Here is a 24,926-nt window from a genome sequence, read left to right on the forward strand (position 1 = left end):
GAATGTATAGCAGATTATATAGTTCTATATGCCAACATGTACTAGCCCAAACTGCTGTAAGTACACTCCTCTTGCTATCCAAGACCATGCACATCTGAGATATATTGAGAATTTCATCCAATGTAGCTAAAAATCAAGAATTGAATCTAAATTGTGTAAAACAATTCTTGTAGTATTCAAAGAGGAGTCCCATTGTCATCTTCTTGCATAAGCAAAGCCTCAGATATGAATAGTATGCACAAGTAAAGGGGGCTTTACACATAGCGAGATCACTAAAGTGTCACCGATTTTGTGACGCAACAGCGATATCACTAGCGATCGCTACATGTGACACTTACCTCCTTATGCACCAATTGCTTCAGGGTGTTTGCTCATTTTGTTAGGTTTGGTAAGGTAAATAGCCAGTGTGAACATACCACACTTTAAAACATACACTCCATGAAGTTTTAGGTTGGGAACATTGCAGAATAGTTTGTAATTTTCAATGGTCTCTCCTGCTCTAGTTGCCTTCCCAGTATTCATTAATCAAGAATAGGTGTGACTGCTACAGCCAGTCTGACCTATGCTAACCACTCGCATGGAGTCAATGCCAGAGTCAGGCTGGTGGTCTCAATTTTGCAGCCAGGAGCCACAATTAACTGAATTAGTGGCTTTGCAAAATAAATGGGACATTTCCATCTCCAAGATCCTGTGCCAATGTGTAGTATGTAATAGCAAATACCTCCAATTAGAAATGTAGTATATAGTTTGAGTCATTAGTCCTCTTTCCTCATGTGCAGGCCCTTAGTTAGCTAGTTGTTAGTGGTTGTAACATGGATGCCTGTCACCATAAGTGGTCTTAACCAAGGATACCCAAGATCCAGCAATGCCTACACATGAGGAATCCTAGCATGTCAGAAAAACAACATTTCTAACTGGAGGCATTTCCTAATATTACCACACCTATTAATTGGAGTAGGATCTTTGAGGTGGTTATCCCCCTTTAAGACAGTGCTTGCTTTTATAGCTAGTACACCAAAGCTTTATTTGCATATCAAATTTTAGTGTTGCAACTAAACCACTAAAAACCTATACTAACAGGAGTGACAATGTTTATAGGGGCCAAGTCCTTATAAGTGGGGTTTAGGGGACTTTTTGCAGATTCCCCTTGACAGCTCACTGTTCCTGCATACTATATCTTATTGCTTCCACTAGAGATTAAGGCTTATCCAGACTCGCGACCGATGCGGACATTGACTTAACGCCTTACTGGTCACTTGTATATTCGGTTTTACAAAAAACTGAAGCTTTAATCCCCCTTGGGACAAGCAGGTTCAGAACCTCATGCCAAAGTGTCACATCTCTAAAGCTTTGAAATTCCCATGCCAGCAGCCATATCCCTAGCGCTCTTTATCAGATGCCACATTGCTCTTCCTCAGGACCTTTGTGCAGGTTGTAGTGCTGCAGACAGCCAGCCACCCCCCAGGATATGCCCAATGCCACAGTCGGCTAGCCCCCAGCAGACACCATATGTAGTCAAAGAGGAGTGCTACATGCTGGACTGGATGTCTTGGCTCAACACTCAGGAACTGCAGCACATCTGTGTAGCACTGACCAAGCCTCATGACTAGTAATAAACAAGACACTTAAAGCATAAAGGCCACACAAACCATTAAGGAAACCAAATCAGTGTAGAGACGAAAGTCAGAAATGGCCTTGAGCATCCAAGGGACAGACTATAATAAATCACCATAACAGGATAACAAAAATATTTATTTATAAACTAAAACAATAAAACGTTGCAAACCTTCCTAACCGAAGAGAAGCAACCAATTATAAATCTCCCCAGTAGGGGGCACAGCAAACAATCATTGCTACATAGGGCTTATACAAATAGATTGGAGAGATTATACATGAGGGGTACAATATTTGAGTTTTCTGGAGTAGAAAAAATGCAGTTTGGCACAGGTGATTTGTGACAACTTTCTTAGGAAACAAAGTGGATAGTGGTCAGATTTACTGCTGATCCCAGGAATTTGGAGTACATTACTGCAAATGTCCATCTGTTTGGAGCTGCCATTTGTTAAATTTCAACACACGTTACAGCAATGCCCATGTAATGGCCCAAGTACGGGCAGGGTGAGGTAGATGCAGACAAGGCCACTCCCTGAGCCACTTCGCTAGTAAATGATGTGCCTTTTTTTTTTTTGCATTGTATTGGGATATGATCAGTAACATTTCTGGGTAATCAGAACATAAAATAGGTCACATTTTGGTGCTTTCTGGCACACATGTACATGGAGTTAATGCAAAATAAATAACACTTTCAGGCTATGTTCACACGTGGTGTTTTTGTGGCGGTTTTAACTGCACGATTTTGTCGCAAAAAATAAGCATCCCATGGGATTCCACAATGCTGTGCTAATTCTGCGGTTTTTACTGCGGCGGAATCGCTTCATGCTCATTAATTTAGCAGAATCGCGGCAATCCCACACCCATATGAATGCATTGTTCTGCTTACTTTCCGCATGTGGCTGTGCACACCATGCGAAAAGCAAGCAGAACATTTGTTGAGACTGTCCTCTGGGTACAATATCCCTGTAAAAAATAGGATTAAAAAAAAAAAAAAAAAAAATTATCACCCGCACAGCCTTCCCGCCTGTCTCCATGCTCCCGGTCCCAGTAATCCTTTGTGAGCGATGACATCCGATCTCACGGTCATTCGCGAGACGTCGCGATCCCACGAGAACGGATGTCATCGCGGTAATTCTCGCAAAGGATTACTGGGAGCGTGGAGAGAGGCGGGAAGGCTGCCGGAAGGCAAGAACAACAATATTTTTTACATCCTATCTTTTTACCATTGATGCCGCATAGGCAGCCTCAATAGTAAAAAGTTGGTCACTCGTCAAACACCATGTTTGATTAGTGTGACCAAGCTGTCAATCAGTTCTCCAAGTGATGCTTCCATTCTGCAAGCTAATTACACTTGCAAAATGCTAGTTTTTCCACAGGAAAGTTGCAGGAATTTAAAATGCGTTTTTTCCCACGGAATTCAGAATTCACAGTAATTTCCGCGAGAGTTACACTAAGTGTGAACATAGCCTCAAGCCATCCACTAATGAATAAGATCTCCCAATAATACTGTCAGAACTGAACTTCCTACCCAGACCCAGTGCAAAGTAAAAGATTACTACAGATGAGTGCAAAAAGAAATAGAAAATCCCAAATCTGACAGAAGAGTTTACATGTCCATAACTGGATACGTGGAGTTTGCAAATAATCCAGCCCAGATGTTTTCTCTGTGATGAGGTTTCAGACAAAAGCCAATGGCAGCCTCTGTCTCGGCGATACGTCTTTGGAAGCGGCTGCGATCTCGGGCGTACACTTCCCATGGTCCTTTCCGGGCCATTCTGTGAGCAAAGCTCCAGGTAATGATAGGGTGGACGGTAACTTTGGATGAGAAGCGCACCTGAAATAGAAGGGGTTAAAGATTCAAGTTATAGAATAAAACTTAATTATCAGAGTCTATACATAGCAGGGCTATGAGTCTCTGGGGAGGACAGGCCACACCATGCGATAATTAGTCATTACACCATTAATGAGTCAAGTCATGATGATGGCCACAGTCACGTGGCCATCGCCCAACTGTCTACTCCCTGACTTCTCCCATCCATCACCTAATTGTTTTCAGAAGATGGCATCATGCCTCACGAGACCTTATGCAACGACCTGAAACTTTAGATCTCAGCGCCAAGACTAGTCCCCAGGTAGAAAAAAAAAAAAAAAAAAAAAATGAATTTCTTCCCTGACTTGCTCTAGTTATCTCACAGCAAAGACATCAGGGACTGAATATAGTATATTTTTGGCCACCACCTTTCCTGTACGCAGAGGGGGTCTGCTTACTCAACCCTCAAGAGTTTGAGAGAATGCTGTCAGATGGGTATACAGCACCCCAATGCCGTTACCGGGTCATGAGATGACTACCATCCCTACGTACACAAATTGAGCCATCTGTGGTCAAATAAAGGCCCCATTACATGCATCAGTGTCCCAGCGATCCCACGTGGATGGGATCGCTGGGACATAGTTAGCTGATCGCTGGTGAGCTGTCACAGACAGACCCACAAGCGATCAGGGCCAGCGAGCAATCTGGTATCCAACGTAAACAGCAGGTACATAAGAGCCCCACAGCTCTTAGATTCCTGCTGTTGACATTGGAAACCAGCTCTCGCAGCAATGCGTGCTGGCCAGCGGGAGACCAATGATCAGAAACTGGCCCAGGATGTTCGTGCGCGATCAGAAATACCCAGCAGGGGGGCCGGTCGCTGATACATGTCACACAGCGATATCGCTGTGGTGTCACAAAATCAGCGATATCGCTGTGTGTGACGGGGCCTTTAGGTACAAAGGGGTGTGGCAGACACATTAAGGTGCTTAAATTCCCCCCTCACTCCCAAGATGCCCAAATTAGGCGGATAAGTGAAAAAAGGGGCAAAGCAAGCCTCCCAACAGTTTACTTTGGAGGATCACACCTACTATATCTTATCACTTACTTTCTTGGCGCTGTGGTCCGCTTCCTCCTTGGTCTCTTGCTTGGGCAGCGTGCACTTGTGAGTAGACTTGTATCCAGACAGCACTGGTTTCTTACACAGCTTAGTCTTCAGTTTTGGTTTTTCAGTAACAGTCCCACACTCCATTTTGACATCACGAGCTTCAGTACAGTCCAAGTTACCCAGGATCTGTTGTGTTTTACCACTTTCAATGGAGACCTCTTTATTTGACCGCTTGGGACCTTTTGTAGGCATGGCAAAAGAGAGCGGATTATACGGATCGGTGCAACAGAAGGATGCCCACAGGTCATCATTGTCTTCCTGGCATGAATTACTCTCTTCATCCCAAGAGTCCTCGTCAGACCAATCACTTTCTGCACCGAGGTCCTCTTCACACTTGGACCCTGGAGTCCAGGACTCTTGCATACCGCTGTCCATAGAGATCTCTTCTTGTGAGACATCTAAACCTTTAACACTGTCCATTTCAGACTCCTTGAAGGAGTCCATCTCATTGGTTGGCATGCAGACCATGGACATGACTGAGTTGGTACAAGATGTTACAAGCTGTTCCTTCAACATCTGCTCACATTCACTGTCCACCTCCTTTGTGATGTCTTCTGCCGTCTCCATAGTTAAACTGCAGATCTCCCCATCCATCATCTTCTCCAGCTCCATCGGACCTTCCCAGTGACACTTAGTGACCATATTCATTGGCTGCTCACTTCTAGACATGGCCACCCTCTTGTAAACATACATGCTCATCAGAAGTGGTAACAGAGCGTCTAGAACACTCCAGCACAGCTCCACGACGGCACGCAAAGCCTTGCTCAAGAATATGTGAGGGAGCATTGTCCAGTACAAGGTGCGCTTCTGCAGCAAGTTCTTGCCCAGGGAAATAATGGTATGCACGATCCTGGCGGCCATTGTGACTAAAACCACGTCTGACCCAAAGTCTGCGAGGACAGCCGGCAACTGTGGATGATCCTTCAGGATGTCAAACTGAGAAGCCGTGCCTCTATGCCAGCGGCTCGGAGAAGTCAAGTTTTTCCAGTATAAGGAGAAGTTTAGGTTGTCCAGTCCCATTCTGTAAAATACTATAAAAAAAAATTAAAATAAAAGGGGCAAGTTAGAAAAGGGTCGTGAGCAATGTATGAATAGAGCCAGACAAAGGTCCCTGAGAGAACAGAGCGCCGAGACCACCCTAGTTTATTAACCTACACTCAGACTGGCATTTTCTGGATTACAGGCAGTCTGGTGGGTTGTGAGTGATCAGACAGAAGTGCTATACAAATCTGGGGTCAGAGGGGGAATAATGGCTCAGTCACCCGTGTTACCACAGTTATGAGTACTTATCACAGCCTGGACTACACCAGTGCAGCATGTGCCAGTCACACGTGACCCAGCCAGACGTGCCATTCACTTCTGCTATAGAAAGGTAAGGAGTCATTGGCACACCTTACCCAGATATGAGTGAAGTTCCGCTATGAAATGGCGTCATCAGGTGTTCTACCCACAGGACCCCCAGCGACCACAGTGGGGAACACTGATCCCCATTACAGTGGAACAGTAGTGTATTCCGTACCACAGCCCTAGCTCTATGGGGGCTACTGAAAAACCAAGCCCAGTAGCCCCATAGAAAATAAATGGAGCAGCAGTCACTGCCAGGGATAAGAGGGCCACATTGTCAGTGCAGGCCCCAGCAGTCAGGTCATCATGTGGAGAAGGGGCAACTTGTTCCACCCCCATTACTTGCCCTACGTAAAGGGACACACCCTAACATCAATGAATGAGCGCACATCAGCCCCATAGGAAGTAAACAGTCACGTCACCGATTTGTAACAACCCCAGAACCTAAACACAAGTCACATCCGGTCAGGAGTACTACAAATCCCAGCAATACCTCGCATACATACCAGAAGGCGCTGTCAGCCTGACACCACGGCGCTCCAGCAGAAGTTAGCGGCGGTCACCTGGGCGGGAGGCTCCTGAATATTCCGGTGGAAGGCAGCGGCGGGTCGCACTTCAGCTCTTCCGACTAGTCTCTTGCTCAGGACACAGCACATTAGGGAGAGGCGGCGACTGTGCGGAGGGCAGCTATCAGTGTCGGCCATGCCTGGTCATCGGGACGCTACGGGTCTCTTATCGTCGTGTTTGTGATTCAGGCGTTAAATGACGAAAGAGCAGCGGAGCGGTGCTTATATAGGATTCCGAACGGACCAATGAGCGAGCAGGAGGCGTGGTCGTCGGGAAATTACGTGACGTGCGGCTCGTACGATAGTGGGGAGAGCCCTTGTTACCAAGGAGACGGGACGGAAATATCACGTGCTACATATCGTAACGGTGACGTGAGGAGAATGAAGAAATGACGAGAAATGACCGGAGTTTGGATGTGATTTCCAGGGGAAAGCCGAGGTCTCACTTTACGGTTGTGATCGACTAATATCAGTCATGGTGAGGAGTAGAAAAACCTCCATGTCTGACGTGTGGAGATAAGATCTTATAGCTCGTGTCTTACCTCAGAACACAGAGAGACACAGCGCCCCCTAACAGAGATACACTGCCCCCATACCGCAGAAACACCGAGACCCCATAATAGAGACACAGCCCCCATACCGCAGAAACACCGAGACCCCATAATAGAGACGCAGCCCCCATACCGCAGAAACACCGAGACCCCATAATAGAGACACAGCCCCCATACCGCAGAAACACCGAGACCCCATAACACAGAGAGACACGGAGCCCCCATAATAGAGACACAGCCCCCATACCGCAGAAACACCGAGACCCCATAATAGAGACACAGCCCCCATACCGCAGAAACACTGAGACCCCATAATAGAGACACTGCCCCCATACCGCAGAAACACCGAGACCCCATAATAGAGACACAGCCCCCGTACCGCAGAAACACCGAGACCCCATAATAGAGACACTGCCGCCATACCGCAGAAACACAGAGACCCCATAATAGAGACACTGCCCCCGTACCGCAGAAACACCGAGACCCCATAATAGAGACACTGCCGCCATACCGCAGAAACACAGAGACCCCATAATAGAGACACTGCCCCCATACCGCAGAAACACCGAGACCCCATAATAGAGACACAGCCCCCATACCGCAGAAACACCGAGTCCCCATAATAGAGACACTGCCCCCATACCGCAGAAACACCGAGTCCCCATAATACAGACACAGCCCCCGTACCTCAGAAACACCGAGACCCCATAATAGAGACACTGCCCCCGTACCTCAGAAACACCGAGACCCCATAATAGAGACACTGCCCCCATACCGTAGAAACACCGAGACCCCATAATAGAGACACTGCCCCCATACCGCAGAAACACTGAGTCCCCATAATAGAGACACTGCCCCCATACCGCAGAAACACCGAGACCCCATAATAGAGACAGCCCCCATACCGCAGAAACACCGAGACCCCATAATAGAGACACAGCCCCCATACCGCAGAAACACCGAGACCCCATAATAGAGACACTGCCCCCGTACCGCAGAAACACCGAGACCCCATAATAGAGACACTGCCCCCTTACCGCAGAAACACCGAGTCCCCATAATAGAGACACTGCCCCCATACCGCAGAAACACCGAGTCCCCATAATACAGACACAGCCCCCGTACCTCAGAAACACCGAGACCCCATAATAGAGACACTGCCCCCGTACCTCAGAAACACCGAGACCCCATAATAGAGACACTGCCCCCATACCGCAGAAACACCGAGACCCCATAATAGAGACACTGCCCCCATACCGCAGAAACACCGAGTCCCCATAATAGAGACACTGCCCCCATACCGCAGAAACACCGAGACCCCATAATAGAGACAGCCCCCATACCGCAGAAACACCGAGACCCCATAATAGAGACACAGCCCCCATACCGCAGAAACACCGAGACCCCATAATAGAGACACAGCCCCCATACCGCAGAAACACCGAGACCCCATAATAGAGACACTGCCCCCATACTGCAGAAACACCGAGACCCCATAATAGAGACACTGCCCCCATACCGCAGAAACACCGAGACCCCATAATAGAGACAGCCCCCATACCGCAGAAACACCGAGTCCCCATAATAGAGACACAGCCCCCGTACCGCAGAAACACCGAGACCCCATAATAGAGACACTGCCGCCATACCGCAGAAACACAGAGACCCCATAATAGAGACACTGCCCCCGTACCGCAGAAACACCGAGACCCCATAATAGAGACACTGCCGCCATACCGCAGAAACACAGAGACCCCATAATAGAGACACTGCCCCCATACCGCAGAAACACCGAGACCCCATAATAGAGACACAGCCCCCATACCGCAGAAACACCGAGTCCCCATAATAGAGACACTGCCCCCATACCGCAGAAACACCGAGTCCCCATAATACAGACACAGCCCCCGTACCTCAGAAACACCGAGACCCCATAATAGAGACACTGCCCCCGTACCTCAGAAACACCGAGACCCCATAATAGAGACACTGCCCCCATACCGTAGAAACACCGAGACCCCATAATAGAGACACTGCCCCCATACCGCAGAAACACTGAGTCCCCATAATAGAGACACTGCCCCCATACCGCAGAAACACCGAGACCCCATAATAGAGACAGCCCCCATACCGCAGAAACACCGAGACCCCATAATAGAGACACAGCCCCCATACCGCAGAAACACCGAGACCCCATAATAGAGACACTGCCCCCGTACCGCAGAAACACCGAGACCCCATAATAGAGACACTGCCCCCATACCGCAGAAACACCGAGTCCCCATAATAGAGACACTGCCCCCATACCGCAGAAACACCGAGTCCCCATAATACAGACACAGCCCCCGTACCTCAGAAACACCGAGACCCCATAATAGACACTGCCCCCGTACCTCAGAAACACCGAGACCCCATAATAGAGACACTGCCCCCATACCGCAGAAACACCGAGACCCCATAATAGAGACACTGCCCCCATACCGCAGAAACACCGAGTCCCCATAATAGAGACACTGCCCCCATACCGCAGAAACACCGAGACCCCATAATAGAGACAGCCCCCATACCGCAGAAACACCGAGACCCCATAATAGAGACACAGCCCCCATACCGCAGAAACACTGAGACCCCATAATAGAGACACAGCCCCCATACCGCAGAAACACCGAGACCCCATAATAGAGACACTGCCCCCATACCGCAGAAACACCGAGACCCCATAATAGAGACACTGCCCCCATACCGCAGAAACACTGAGACCCCATAATAGAGACACAGCCCCCATACCGCAGAAACACCGATACCCCATAATAGAGACACTGCCCCCATACCGCAGAAACACCGAGACCCCATAATAGAGACACTGCCCCCATACCGCAGAAACACCGAGACCCCCATAATAGAGACACTGCCCCCATACCGCAGAAACACCGAGACCCCATAATAGAGACACTGCTCCCGTACCGCAGAAACACCGAGACCCCATAATAGAGACACAGCCCCCGTACCGCAGAAACACCGAGACCCCATAATAGAGACACAGCCCCCATACCGCAGAAACACCGAGACCCCATAATAGAGACACTGCCCCCATACCGCAGAAACACCGAGACCCCATAATAGAGACACAGCCCCCATACCGCAGAAACACCGAGTCCCCATAATAGAGACACTGCCCCCATACCGCAGAAACACCGAGTCCCCATAATACAGACACAGCCCCTGTACCTCAGAAACACCGAGACCCCATAATAGAGACACTGCCCCCGTACCTCAGAAACACCGAGACCCCATAATAGAGACACTGCCCCCATACCGCAGAAACACCGAGACCCCATAATAGAGACACTGCCCCCATACCGCAGAAACACCGAGTCCCCATAATAGAGACACTGCCCCCATACCGCAGAAACACCGAGACCCCATAATAGAGACAGCCCCCATACCGCAGAAACACCGAGACCCCATAATAGAGACACAGCCCCCATACCGCAGAAACACCGAGACCCCATAATAGAGACACTGCCCCGTACCGCAGAAACACCGAGACCCCATAATAGAGACACTGCCCCCATACCGCAGAAACACCGAGACCCCATAATAGAGACACTGCCCCCATACCGCAGAAACACCGAGACCCCATAATAGAGACACAGCCCCCATACCGCAGAAACACCGAGTCCCCATAATAGAGACACTGCCCCCATACCGCAGAAACACCGAGTCCCCATAATACAGACACAGCCCCCGTACCTCAGAAACACCGAGACCCCATAATAGAGACACTGCCCCCGTACCTCAGAAACACCGAGACCCCATAATAGAGACACTGCCCCCATACCGCAGAAACACCGAGACCCCATAATAGAGACACTGCCCCCATACCGCAGAAACACCGAGTCCCCATAATAGAGACACTGCCCCCATACCGCAGAAACACCGAGACCCCATAATAGAGACAGCCCCCATACCGCAGAAACACCGAGACCCCATAATAGAGACACAGCCCCCATACCGCAGAAACACCGAGACCCCATAATAGAGACACTGCCCCCATACCGCAGAAACACCGAGACCCCATAATAGAGACACTGCCCCCATACCGCAGAAACACCGAGACCCCATAATAGAGACACAGCCCCCATACCGCAGAAACACCGAGACCCCATAATAGAGACACTGCCCCCATACCGCAGAAACACAGAGTCCCCATAATAGAGACACAGCCCCCATACCGCAGAAACACCGAGACCCCATAATAGAGACACTGCCCCCATACCGCAGAAACACCGAGACCCCATAATAGAGACACTGCCCCCATACCGCAGAAACACCGAGACCCCATAATAGAGACACAGCCCCCATACCGCAGAAACACCGAGACCCCATAATAGAGACACTGCCCCCATACCGCAGAAACACAGAGACCCCATAATAGAGACACTGCCCCCATACCGCAGAAACACCGAGACCCCATAATAGAGACACTGCACCCATACAGCAGAAACACCGAGACCCCATAATAGAGACACTGCCCCCATACCGCAGAAACACCGAGTCCCCATAATAGAGACACTGCCCCCATACCGCAGAAACACCGAGACCCCATAATAGAGACAGCCCCCATACCGCTGAAACACCGAGACCCCATAATAGAGACACAGCCCCCGTACCGCAGAAACACTGAGACCCCATAATAGAGACACTGCCCTCATACCGCAGAAACACTGAGTCCCCATAATAGAGACACTGCCCCCATACCGCAGAAACACCGAGACCCCATAATAGAGACACAGCTCCCATACCGCAGAAACACCGAGACCCCATAATAGAGACACTGCCCCCATACCGCAGAAACACCGAGACCCCATAATAGAGACACTGCCCCCATACCGCAGAAACACCGAGACCCCATAATAGAGACACTGCCCCCATACCGCAAAAACACCGAGACCCCATAATAGAGACACTGCCCCCATACCGCAGAAACACCGAGACCCCATAATAGAGACACAGCCCCCGTACCGCAGAAACACCGAGACCCCATGATAGAGACACAGCCCCCATACCGCAGAAACACCGAGACCCCATAATAGAGACACTGCCCCCATACCGCAGAAACACCGAGACCCCATAATAGAGACACTGCCCCCATACCGCAGAAACACCGAGACCCCATAATAGAGACACTGCCCCCATACCGCAGAAACACTGAGACCCCATAATAGAGACACAGCCCCCATACCGCAGAAACACCGAGACCCCATAATAGAGACACTGCCCCCATACCGCAGAAACACCGAGACCCCATAATAGAGACACTGCCCCCATACCGCAGAAACACCGAGACCCCCATAATAGAGACACTGCCCCCATACCGCAGAAACACCGAGACCCCATAATAGAGACACTGCTCCCGTACCGCAGAAACACCGAGACCCCATAATAGAGACACAGCCCCCGTACCGCAGAAACACCGAGACCCCATAATAGAGACACAGCCCCCATACCGCAGAAACACCGAGACCCCATAATAGAGACACTGCCCCCATACCGCAGAAACACCGAGACCCCATAATAGAGACACAGCCCCCATACCGCAGAAACACCGAGTCCCCATAATAGAGACACTGCCCCCATACCGCAGAAACACCGAGTCCCCATAATACAGACACAGCCCCTGTACCTCAGAAACACCGAGACCCCATAATAGAGACACTGCCCCCGTACCTCAGAAACACCGAGACCCCATAATAGAGACACTGCCCCCATACCGCAGAAACACCGAGACCCCATAATAGAGACACTGCCCCCATACCGCAGAAACACCGAGTCCCCATAATAGAGACACTGCCCCCATACCGCAGAAACACCGAGACCCCATAATAGAGACAGCCCCCATACCGCAGAAACACCGAGACCCCATAATAGAGACACAGCCCCCATACCGCAGAAACACCGAGACCCCATAATAGAGACACTGCCCCCGTACCGCAGAAACACCGAGACCCCATAATAGAGACACAGCCCCCATACCGCAGAAACACCGAGACCCCATAATAGAGACACTGCCCCCATACCGCAGAAACACCGAGACCCCATAATAGAGACACAGCCCCCATACCGCAGAAACACCGAGTCCCCATAATAGAGACACTGCCCCCATACCGCAGAAACACCGAGTCCCCATAATACAGACACAGCCCCCGTACCTCAGAAACACCGAGACCCCATAATAGAGACACTGCCCCCGTACCTCAGAAACACCGAGACCCCATAATAGAGACACTGCCCCCATACCGCAGAAACACCGAGACCCCATAATAGAGACACTGCCCCCATACCGCAGAAACACCGAGTCCCCATAATAGAGACACTGCCCCCATACCGCAGAAACACCGAGACCCCATAATAGAGAGAGCCCCCATACCGCAGAAACACCGAGACCCCATAATAGAGACACAGCCCCCATACCGCAGAAACACCGAGACCCCATAATAGAGACACTGCCCCCATACCGCAGAAACACCGAGACCCCATAATAGAGACACTGCCCCCATACCGCAGAAACACCGAGACCCCATAATAGAGACACAGCCCCCATACCGCAGAAACACCGAGACCCCATAATAGAGACACTGCCCCCATACCGCAGAAACACAGAGTCCCCATAATAGAGACACAGACCCCATACCGCAGAAACACCGAGACCCCATAATAGAGACACTGCCCCCATACCGCAGAAACACCGAGACCCCATAATAGAGACACAGCCCCCATACCGCAGAAACACCGAGACCCCATAATAGAGACACTGCCCCCATACCGCAGAAACACAGAGACCCCATAATAGAGACACTGCCCCCATACCGCAGAAACACCGAGACCCCATAATAGAGACACTGCACCCATACAGCAGAAACACCGAGACCCCATAATAGAGACACTGCCCCCGTACCGCAGAAACACCGAGTCCCCATAATAGAGACACAGCCCCCATACCGCAGAAACACCGAGACCCCATAATAGAGACACTGCCCCCATACCGCAGAAACACCGAGACCCCATAATAGAGACACTGCCCCCATACCGCAGAAACACCGAGACCCCATAATAGAGACACAGCCCCCATACCGCAGAAACACCGAGACCCCATAATAGAGACACTGCCCCCATACCGCAGAAACACAGAGACCCCATAATAGAGACACTGCCCCCATACCGCAGAAACACCGAGACCCCATAATAGAGACACTGCACCCATACAGCAGAAACACCGAGACCCCATAATAGAGACACTGCCCCCATACCGCAGAAACACCGAGACCCCATAATAAAGACACTGCCCCCATACCGCAGAAACACCGAGACCCCATAATAGAGACACTGCCCCCGTACCGCAGAAACACCGAGACCCCATAATAGAGACACTGCCCCGTACCGCAGAAACACCGAGACCCCATAATAGAGATACAGCCCCCGTACCGCAGAAACACTGAGACCCCATAATAGAGACACTGCCCCCATACCGCAGAAACACCGAGTCCCCATAATAGAGACACTGCCCCCATACCGCAGAAACACCGAGACCCCATAATAGAGACACAGCTCCCATACCGCAGAAACACCGAGACCCCATAATAGAGACACTGCCCCCATACCGCAGAAACACCGAGACCCCATAATAGAGACACTGCCCCCATACCGCAGAAACACCGAGACCCCATAATAGAGACACTGCCCCCATACCGCAGAAACACCGAGACCCCATAATAGAGACACAGCCCCCGTACCGCAGAAACACCGAGACCCCATAATAGAGACACAGCCCCCGTACCGCAGAAACACCGAGACCCCATAATAGAGACACAGCCCCCATACCGCAGAAACACCGAGACCCCATAATAGAGACACTGCCCCCATACCGCAGAAACACCGAGACCCCATAATAGAGACACTGCCCCCATACCGCAGAAACACCGAGACCCCATAATAGAGACACTGCCCCCATACCGCAGAAACACTGAGACCCCATAATAGAGACACAGCCCCCATACCGCAGAAACACCGAGACCCCATAATAGAGACACTGCCCCCATATCGCAGAAACACCGAGACCCCATAATAGAGACACTGCCCCCATACCGCAGAAACACAGAGACCCAATAATAGAGACACTGCCCCCATACCGCAGAAACACCGAGACCACATAATAGAGACACAGCCCCCATACCGCAGAAACACCGAGACCACATAATAGAGACACAGCCCCCATACCGCAGAAACACCGAGACCCCATAATAGAGACACTGCCCCCATACCGCAGAAACACCGAGACCCCATAATAGAGACACAGCCCCCATCCCGCAGAAACACCGAGACCCCATACCGCAGAAACACCGAGACCCCATACCGCAGAAACACCGAGACCACATAATAGAAACACAGCCCCCATACCGCAGAAACACCGAGACCCCATAATAGAGACACTGCCCCCATACCGCAGAAACACCGAGACCCCATAATAGAGACACTGCCCCCATTCCGCAGAAACACCGAGACCTCATAATAGAGACACTGCCCCCATACCGCAGAAACACCGAGACCACATAACACAGAGAGACACGGAGCCCCCATACCACAGAAACACCGAGACCCCATAATAGAGACACTGCCCCCATACCGCAGAAATACCGAGACCACGGAGCCCTATAATAGAGACACAGCCACCATACCGCAGAAATACCGAGACCCCGTATCACAGAGAGACACGGAGCCCCCCTAACAGGGAGACTCAGCCCCCCTAACAGAGAGACACGGAGCCCCCATACCGCAGAAACACCGAGACCCCGTAACACAGAGAGACATGGAGCCCCCATACCGCAGAAACACCGAGACCCCGTAACAGAGAGACACGGAGCCCCCATAATAGAGACACAGCCACCATACCGCAGAAACACTGAGACCCCCCGTAACAGAGAGACATGGAGCCTCCATAATAGAGACACAGCCACCATACCGCAGAAACACCGAGACCACGGAGCCCCCATAATAGTGACACAGTCACCATTCCGCAGAAATACCAAGACCCCGTAACAGAGAGAGACACGGAGCCCCCATAATAGAGACACAGCCACCATACTGCAGAAATATCGAGCCCCCATAACAGAGAGACACGGAGCCCCCATACCGCAGAAACACCGAGACCCTGTAACACAGAGAGACATGGAGCCCCCATAATAGAGACAGTCACCATACCGCAGAAACACAGAGAACCCGTAACAGAGAGACATGGAGCCCCCATAATAGAGACACAGCCACCATACCGCAGAAACACCGAGACCCCGTAACAGAGAGACACGGAGCCCCCTAACAGAGACAACCACCATACCGCAGAAATACCGATACCCCGTAACAGAGAGACACGGAGGCCCCATAATAGAGACACAGCCACCATACCACAGAAACACCGAGACCCCATAATAGAGACACTGCCCCCATACCGCAGAAACACTGAGACCCCATAATAGAGACACAGCCACCATATCGCAGAAATACCGAGACCCTGTAACAGAGAGACACGGAGCCCCCTAACAGAGAGACAACCACCATACTTTAAAAAAGCTAATTTGCTTAAAAAAAGTTGCAAAAAAACGCAAATAATCCTTTTTTTCTCTGCATCATATTCATCTTTCCATTTGCGCCTTTTTTAAAGTCTATTCTCTACGTGTTCGCCTGTTCTTTTTTTTGTCTCTGTTATGGGAGCTCGGTATTTCTGCGGTATGGCTTTTTACAGTACCAGCGAAAGCCACAAGATTTCAGAAAGTTCCTGCAAAAAACTCTGTGTTTAAACATAGCCTTAAGGGCCTGTCACACTAAGAGATATCGCTAGCAATATCGCTATAACTAGTGACGTTGTAGCGATATTGCTAGCGATATATCTGTGTGTGATACTTACCTACGACCGGCTCCCCCGCTGGTTATCGCTGATCGCGCGAGAACGTTCATGACTGTTTCTCGTCGTCAGCTTCCTGCGGCGCCTCCTGCTGTGACGACGAGCAACGCGTGGAGCCGGGCGGGAGGACGCAGGATCGCCGTGTCTGACAGGTAAGTAGCGACCCCCGTCCCCAGCGATGTCGCTGGTGAGATCTGCCTATGTGGCAGCTCACTAGCGAACACTTAATGTTAATCAGGAGACTCCGATCAATATTTACAGGATCTTAAAGTACAAAGACCCCTGAAACCACAAGACATGTCCCATTGTTTCACAACCATTAGGGGGGATACCACCTGGACAGGATGTGGATGTAGACTAATTAGGATGTGAGAAAGAACAGGTTTTGAGCTGCTCTTTGACCACAAGGTAAGATACAATGTGTACGTCCTTATTGTACGGTTTCCATGTCATTGCATCTCGATATTGTTCGCCATAATAGGAATTCTTACAACACGAGATGATAATTGTTATGATTCAAAACACTTACGACTCATTGTGTAATGTAAACGGGGTTAATATCAAAAGGAAAAAAAACGCTCTGTGTAATAAGGGAGGACACTGTAAAAAGAAAAAATGCTATACATAGAGTGCTGTAGCACGACTATGTACGCACGTTGCATTTTTTGCAGCATTTTTTTCATGCAAATAAAAACAGCCTTTTACAGTATCAGCAAAACTTGTAAGATTTCAGGAATCTTATTATTATTATTAAATAGGCCCCATTAACTAAGACATGGGCTGTAGTTTCCATGAACCCAAAGGTCTGTGTGCGCTGGACTTAGCTCAGGCAAATATGTGTATGCAAAGCACATATCACATGGATGTTTCCAGGAACATTGTTATGTGACTCAGGTCGGCCACTATAAACACTTAAAGGGGTGAGCAGGAAGGGGGAAGGATCTGCTTACATTTCGATCTCTTTATCCATTGTAACCACGTATGGGCAAGTCACTTTCCGCCTTTTAGAACAAGAAATGTTTCTTTGCTTGTCCAACAGTTACTGAAATTTATAATAACGAATCACCGCTCTGTACTGAGATAGTAAGAAAAAATAATAGCTGAATACTCACTCGGTAATTGAGTTGGTGTAGAGCTTATTCAAGAAACAAATCTGTGTTTCATCTGTTTGTAGATGATGCTAATGGAATAACAGTAATGAGAATTATAAAAGAAAATAATGATGAAAGAATATGCTTGTATAATAACAATGTGTTAGCTTAGGGATAGCAGTACTTACTAATGGATCTTAATGTCCGGAAAAAATCCCCTGGGAAAAAATGATGGGTACAGGTTGTAACAAGGGGGCAGAAATCAGAGCGCTGTCTGTCGGTGTGCTTTGGTAGAGAAGTTAGGCTTAAGGGGATGACACAATCATTAATGGGTATAATGCCCAAAACTGGAGTATACAGTATATGTTGGACCACATATGTTATAAACTTACTGCGGTATAAGCAGAGGCAGCATGTGTGGGTTTAAGGTGATGACGGCTCAATTCGTGGAGCCACCGGAGATTATATTGGGGGTTAAAATAGATCTCTCTAAAGACTGGATGCTGCGTGCGGTACGCTTACTTGTGCAGCCTGGTGCTCGGATGAGCAGGCTGGGTGATGCTGGTGAGCGGTGGAGATGCTGGCAATCAGTCAGCTCGTGGAGGATGCCGACACCTCGCGCGCTCCGGCCGGTAGTGCTGCTGAGGGTTGCAGCGTGGGGCGGAGCTTCTGTGGCTTCACAGGGAAGCAAGGACAGGTGCGCGATAGGGCACAAATCTGACGCGTTTCAAGGGGTGTCACCCCTCTTCGTCCCTGACGAAGAGGGTAACTCATCAATATCAGAGTATTGGGGTCCAACACCCGGCACCCACCAGTCTGCTCTTATTAGCTCCGGTGGCGGCTGGATGTAAACATTGAACAGCTGGATAGCACGACTCCATTCACTGTGTGGCAGCCACTGCCGAGTGCAGCAGATCAAATCCTGGGGTCTTTTCTGGGAAGGGTCTTAATGTTTCTCCCCTCTATGGTACACTTGATTGGGCACATTTTTTCTCCACTACCGATCTGTTGAGTTTGGCGGAATTGTCCAGCTTCAGAGGGTGACACAAACGTCTTTAGATGGCAAAAAAGTGTAAAGCAGTGTACAGTGGTCATTATACAGGGGCATCGCCAACTCCAGGCTGCTCAAAGTAAAGGGTGTCAGCGATAGAGGGTGCAGGGGTCATGGTCTCTGTACTGCTCACCTCTATATACCGCTCACCTCCTACATACCGCTCTATATTGCTAACCCTCTATACTGTTCACCCTAAATAACTCTACTCTGCTAACCTCTCTATACTACTCACCTCTCTACACTGATCACCTGTCTACATCACTCATTATTATTATTATTTATTTCTATAGCACCATTGATTCCATGGTGCTGTACATGAGAAGGGGTTACATACAAATTACAGATATCACTTAAGCCCCCGTTACACACTGCGATATCGCTAGCAATATCGCTGTAAAGTCACCGATTTTGTGACGTTGCAGCGATATTGCTAGCGATATCGCTGCATGTGATACTTACCTCCGACCGGCTCCCCCGCTGGTTATCGCTGATCGCGCGAGAAGCTCCTGGACCATTCCTCGTCGGTCACTTCCTGCGGCGCCTCCTGTGGCGCCGACAAGCGATGCGTGGATGCGGGCGGGAGGACGTCAGGATCGCCGCGTCTGACAGGTAAGTAGCGATCCCCGTCCCCAGCGATGTCGCTGGTGGTGAGATCTGCCTGTGTGGCAGCTCACTAGCGATGCACCAGCGATCCTGACCGCGTCATATCGCTGGTCGGGATCGCTGGTGCATCGCTAGGTGTAACGGTACCCTTACAGTGAACAAACTAACAATGACAGATTGATACAGAGGGGAGAGAACCCTGCTCTTTCAGGCTTACATGCTACAGGATGTTGGGGAAGGAGACAGTAGGTTGGGGGGTTTCAGCAGTTCCGGTGTTGGTTGAGGTGATATCTCCGGTAGTGGTGAGGAGGTAGCGGGGTCATTGCAGGCTGTAGGCTTTGTTGAAGAGGTGGGTTTTCAGGTTCCGTCTGAGGATCCAAATGTGGTTGATAGTCGGACATGTTGGGGCAAAGAATTCAAGAGGATAGTGACTATCCGGGAGAAGTCTTGGAGGCGGTTGGGTGAGGAGCAAATAAGTGTGGAGGAGAGAAGGAGGTCTTGGGAGGAACGGAGATTACGTGAGAGAAGGTATCAGGAGATTAGTTCAGAGACATATGGGGGAGACAGGTTACAGATGGCCTTGTAGGTCAGTATTAGTAATTTGAACTGGATGCGCTGAGGGAATGGGAGCCAGTGAAGAGATTTGCAGAGGGGAGAAGCAGAGGAGTAGCGAGGAGAAAGATGAATTAGTTGGGCAGCAGAGTTAAGGATGGAATGGAGAGGTGCAAGGGTGTTAGCAGGGAGACCACATAAAAGGATGTTGCAGTAGTCGAGGCGGGAGATGATGAGGGCGTACACAAGCATTTTAGTAGATTGAGGGTTGAGGAAAGGACGGATTGTGGAAATATTTTTATCTGGAGGCGACAGGAGGTAGAAAGAGCTTGGATGTACGGTTTGAAGGACAGGGCAGAGTCAAAGGTTACTCTGAGGCAGCAGACTTCCGGTATAGGGGAAAGCGTGATGTCATTAATTGTGATAGATACTGCTCACCCCTCTATACTGCTCACCCCTCCATACTGCATACCACTCAATACTGCTCACCCCTCTACACTGCTCACCCCTCTGTACTCCTAACCCTTCTATACTGCTCACCCTTCTATACTGCTCACCTCTCTACGCTGATCACTTGTCTACATCACTCATCCCTATACAGTGATCACCCCTCTATACTGCTCACCACTCAATACTGCTCTCCCCTCTATACTGCTCACGTGTCCACACTGCTCACCCCTTATTACTGATCAAATCTCTATTATGCTCACTCCTCTATAATACACATCCCTCTACACTACTCACCCCTCTACACTGCTCACCCCTCTACACTGCTTACCCCTCTGTATTATTATTATTTATTTATATAGCACCATTGATTCCATGGTGCTGTACATGAGAAGGGGTTACATACAAATTACAGATGCAGGTGTTGATGAGGCGGTAGCTCCAGTAGTGGTGAGGAGGCAGCGGGGATCATTGCAGGCTGTAGGCTTTCCTGAAGAAATGGGTTTTCAGGTTCCGTCTGAAAAATCTGAGTGTGGTTGATAGTCGGACGTGTTGGGGCAAGGCATTCCAGAGGATAGAGGCTATTCGGGAGAAGTCTTGGAGGCGGTTGTGTGAGGAGCGACAGGGGCGCACACTGGCAGCTTGGGGCCCCTGTGCAAGAACTGTGTCTGGGCCCCCCTCCTTTCATGGCATCAAAGCTACATGTATGTGTGTGTGTGTATATATATATATATATATATATATATATATATTATATAGCCCCACGCACACATATACAGTTAGGTCCATATATATTTGGACAGAGACAACATTTTTCTAATTTTGGTTCTAGACATTGCCACAATGAATTTTAATCAAAACATTTCAGATGCTGATGAAGTTCAGACTTTCAGCTTTCATTTGCGGGTATCCACATTAAAATTGGATGAAGGGTTTAGGAGTTTCAGCTCCTTAACATGTGCCACCCTGTTTTTAAAGGAACCAAAAGTAATTGGACAGATTAAATAATTGTAAATAAAATGTTCATTTCTAGCACTTGGTTGAAAACCCCTTTGTTGGCAATGACTGCCTAAAGTCTTGAACTCATGGACATCACCAGACGCTGTGTTTCCTCCTTTTTGATGTTCTGCCAGGCCTTCACTGCGGTGGTTTTCAGTTGCTGTTTGTTTGTGGGCCTTTCTGACTGAAGTTTAGTCTTTAACAAGTGAAATGCATGCTCAATTGGGTTGAGATCAGGTGACTGACTTGGCCATTCAAGAATATTCCACTTCTTTGCTTTAATAAACTCCTGGGTTGCTTTGGCTTTATATTTTGGGTCATTGTCCATCTGTAGTATGAAACGACGACCAATCAGTTTGGCTGCATTTGGCTGGATCTGAGCACACAGTATAGCTCTGAATACTTCAGAATTCATTCGGCTGCTTCTGTCCTGTGTCACATCATCAATAAACACTAGTGACCCAGTGCCACTGGCAGCCATGCATGCCCAAGCCATCACACTGCCTCCGCCGTGTTTAACAGATGATGTGGTATGCTTTGGATCATGAACTGTACCACGCCTTCGCCATATGTCAGCATGGTAAGAGTAATTGTGGAGAAAAGAGAAAGAAATTTAGTATATTTTAAAACAGCACAGTGGTTAGTCGTACCTTCTGTTCACTGCTGGCTCATTTCTGGCATATTTCTATTGTTATCCTTAAGGAGACATCCCTAATAGAGACAGACCAAGGTCAAGACAGACCACTGACTGAATTTATAGCAACTTAACTGCACATCAAACAGGCCAGGTGAGAACAGGAGGGAGGGGCATCAGGGAGACTGGTCACAGACACAGGAGGGGATTAATTAGAAGTCAGGAAGGAAAAAAAAATAGATCCAAAAGGACATATAAAGCATTGATAGCAGACAGATACAGGGGTGATTGAGGTTCAGGAAAGATGGGTGATGATGGTATTGCAGCCAGGGGACATACCATTGATAGCAGACGGATACAGGGGCAGCACGGTGGCTCAGTGGTTAGCGCTGCAGCCTTGCAGCGCTGGGGTCCTGGGTTCGAATCCCACCAAGGACAACATCTGCAAGGAGTTTGTATGTTCTCCCCGTGTTTGCGTGGGTTTCCTCCGGGTGCTCCGGTTTCTGCTCACTCATCTATACTGCTCACCACTCTACACTGCTTAGCCCTCTACACTGCTTATCCCTCTATATTGCTCACCCATATATACTGCTCACCACTCTATATTGCGCATCCCTTTATACTGCTCACCCCTCAATACTGCTCACCTCTCTATACTGCTCACCTCTCATGACTATAGAGTAGAGCTGTGCAGATTGTCACGTTGTGAGTTGTAATTGAACAATGCAGCAAAGTTCAGATGTCAGTCATGTGAGAACGTGCAGGAGCGGCTTCTGCATTCCACACCGCATACAGTTACATTTTTATAAAAGACTTTCCTACACAACACATGTATAAATAATAATCAGTACAACATCTCTCTTCTTAGCCCCTTCTGTTGCCCCCGTCTGGTTTTCTGGTATCTGGTGTTCTTACAAACCCTTGGGTTCCCTCCGAGACCAGGGACTGGTGCGACTGCTATCTCTGAAATCCAGACTTACTTGATTCCTTCAGGTCCATTTTCTGCCCAAATATGTCCTGATCAGAAATAAGTTGGACAACGCTTTTCTAGCTCCATTTACAAGAATCTTGTGTTGGCATTGTACATAGATGAACGACGACAAGTTGTGTGCAATAGTTTTTCGCATGCACGCTCATCCTTGTCAGCAGCACATCACAGATTACATAGAGTGATGTGCTGCCGTCAAAGATTAAACGTCTACATAAATGATCTGATCAAATCAGAAAGAAGCATTTGTGACCTGATCGGCAGACATGTTCACACGGGCCGTGGACAGAAACAATCATTTGATTCCCTGTTATAGATTACTGTCATAGTTAGTGTCATATTTGGTGATGGTGCAGGAGTTTGGAGCCCACTTGCAGCCTCAAGACATGTATCTTGGGCAAGTCATAAGTCAACATATTAGAACTTAAGACATTTCTGAATGATATTTTCTACAGATTTCCCGTGATTTAACAGTGTTGAAATGATCTTTTTTCAGTTTCCATCTTTTCTTTATTTTCCTTTCCATAGCACCTTCTTTTCCTTTTCTTTCCCTTCCTTCTAACCAGTTTGTGGAACTTATCCTTGCCTTCCTCTTCCCTTCCTTTTCCATAATCACAATCTCTCTCATTTCTCCTCATCTTCCTTTTTTCTGTCTCTTTTTTAAATCAATGCTTAAATTAAAATAATGAGAATGAAAATAGATATTTCCATTGACTAACGTAACATTTCGCTAATAGATATAATAGATATAATTTATCCTTACAGCAGGAGATTTGAAATTAAAAAAGAAAAGCAAAAAATGAAACCATAGAGAAAAAGGCAGCTTAGGCTGGTTTCACACTTGCGTTCCTTGGAGCTGCGCATGGCCGTCGCTAAGCTCCGCCCCCTGCCGCGCCTCCTCTGGTCAGGTTCGCCTATAGGCGCATGACGCTGCATGCGGCCTGCGTACCCTATCTTTAGCATTGGGTATGCAGGCCGTGCGCAGGTCACATGCAGCGTCATGCGCCCATAGGCGGAGCTGACCAGAGGAGGCGTGGCAGGGGCGGAGCTTAGCGGCGGCCGTGCGCAGCTCCAAGGAACGCAATTGTGAAACTGGCCAAAGGGCCCATTACACATAGCGATATCGCTAGCAATATCGTTGTAACGTCACTGTTTTTTGTGACGTTATAGTGATATTGCTAGCGATATCGCTACATGTGATACTTACCTCCGACCGACTCCCCCGCTGGTTATCGCTGATCGCACGAAAACGTCCTGGACCATTTCTCGTCGTCAGCTTTCTGCTGGGCTTCCTGTGGCGCCGATGAGCGGCGCGTGGACGCGGGCGGGAGGACATCAGGATCACTGCGTCTGACAGGTAAGTAGCAACCCCCGACCGCTGCTATGTCGCTGGTGAGATCTGCCTGTGTGGCAGCTCACTAGCGACCACTTAGCGATACACCAGCGATCCATATCATTGTCGGGATCGCTGGTGCATAGCTAAGTGTAACGGTATCCTTACTCTGTTTCTTTCTTTCTGAGGATCTATTTTGGTCTTTTTAAATTATTGT

At 49.1% G+C, this 24,926-nt stretch overlaps 2 protein-coding genes across 2 annotated transcripts in view; one reads left to right on the forward strand and one right to left on the reverse strand.

Moving 5' to 3' along the window:
* Positions 1-1,731: 1,731 nt before the first annotated feature.
* On the reverse strand, positions 1,732-6,712 carry LOC141085495 (uncharacterized). Its single transcript, XM_073570906.1, has 3 exons — positions 6,443-6,712; positions 4,533-5,623; positions 1,732-3,448 (listed from the first exon to the last, which is right to left on the reverse strand). The coding sequence occupies exons 2-3, from the start codon at positions 5,610-5,612 to the stop codon at positions 3,221-3,223; spliced, it is 1,308 nt and encodes a 435-aa protein (XP_073427007.1). The 5' UTR covers positions 5,613-5,623; positions 6,443-6,712; the 3' UTR covers positions 1,732-3,220.
* Positions 6,713-6,841: 129 nt separating this feature from the next.
* Positions 6,842-24,926, forward strand: part of LOC141085496 (ferritin, lower subunit) — a 48,750-nt gene continuing 30,665 nt past the window's right edge. Inside the window, exon 1 of the mRNA XM_073570908.1 lies at positions 6,842-6,980. Within this exon, the coding sequence (XP_073427009.1) occupies positions 6,978-6,980 (3 nt within the window). The 5' untranslated portion in view covers positions 6,842-6,977. The remainder of the gene's footprint in view (positions 6,981-24,926) is intronic.

This window comes from Dendrobates tinctorius, unplaced genomic scaffold (assembly GCF_039654945.1).
Source record: "Dendrobates tinctorius isolate UK_male_01 unplaced genomic scaffold, ASM3965494v1 ptg000028l, whole genome shotgun sequence".
Lineage (NCBI taxonomy): Eukaryota > Metazoa > Chordata > Amphibia > Anura > Dendrobatidae > Dendrobates > Dendrobates tinctorius.

Excerpts from the sequence above, each read along its gene's own strand:
- LOC141085495 (XM_073570906.1), bottom strand. The coding sequence starts at position 5,612 with ATGGGACTGGACAACCTAAACTTCTCCTTATACTGGAAAAACTTGACT. Across the intron at positions 3,449-4,532 it reads CGGACCACAGCGCCAAGAAA|GTGCGCTTCTCATCCAAAGT; the intron begins GTAAGTGATAAG and ends CTTCTATTTCAG.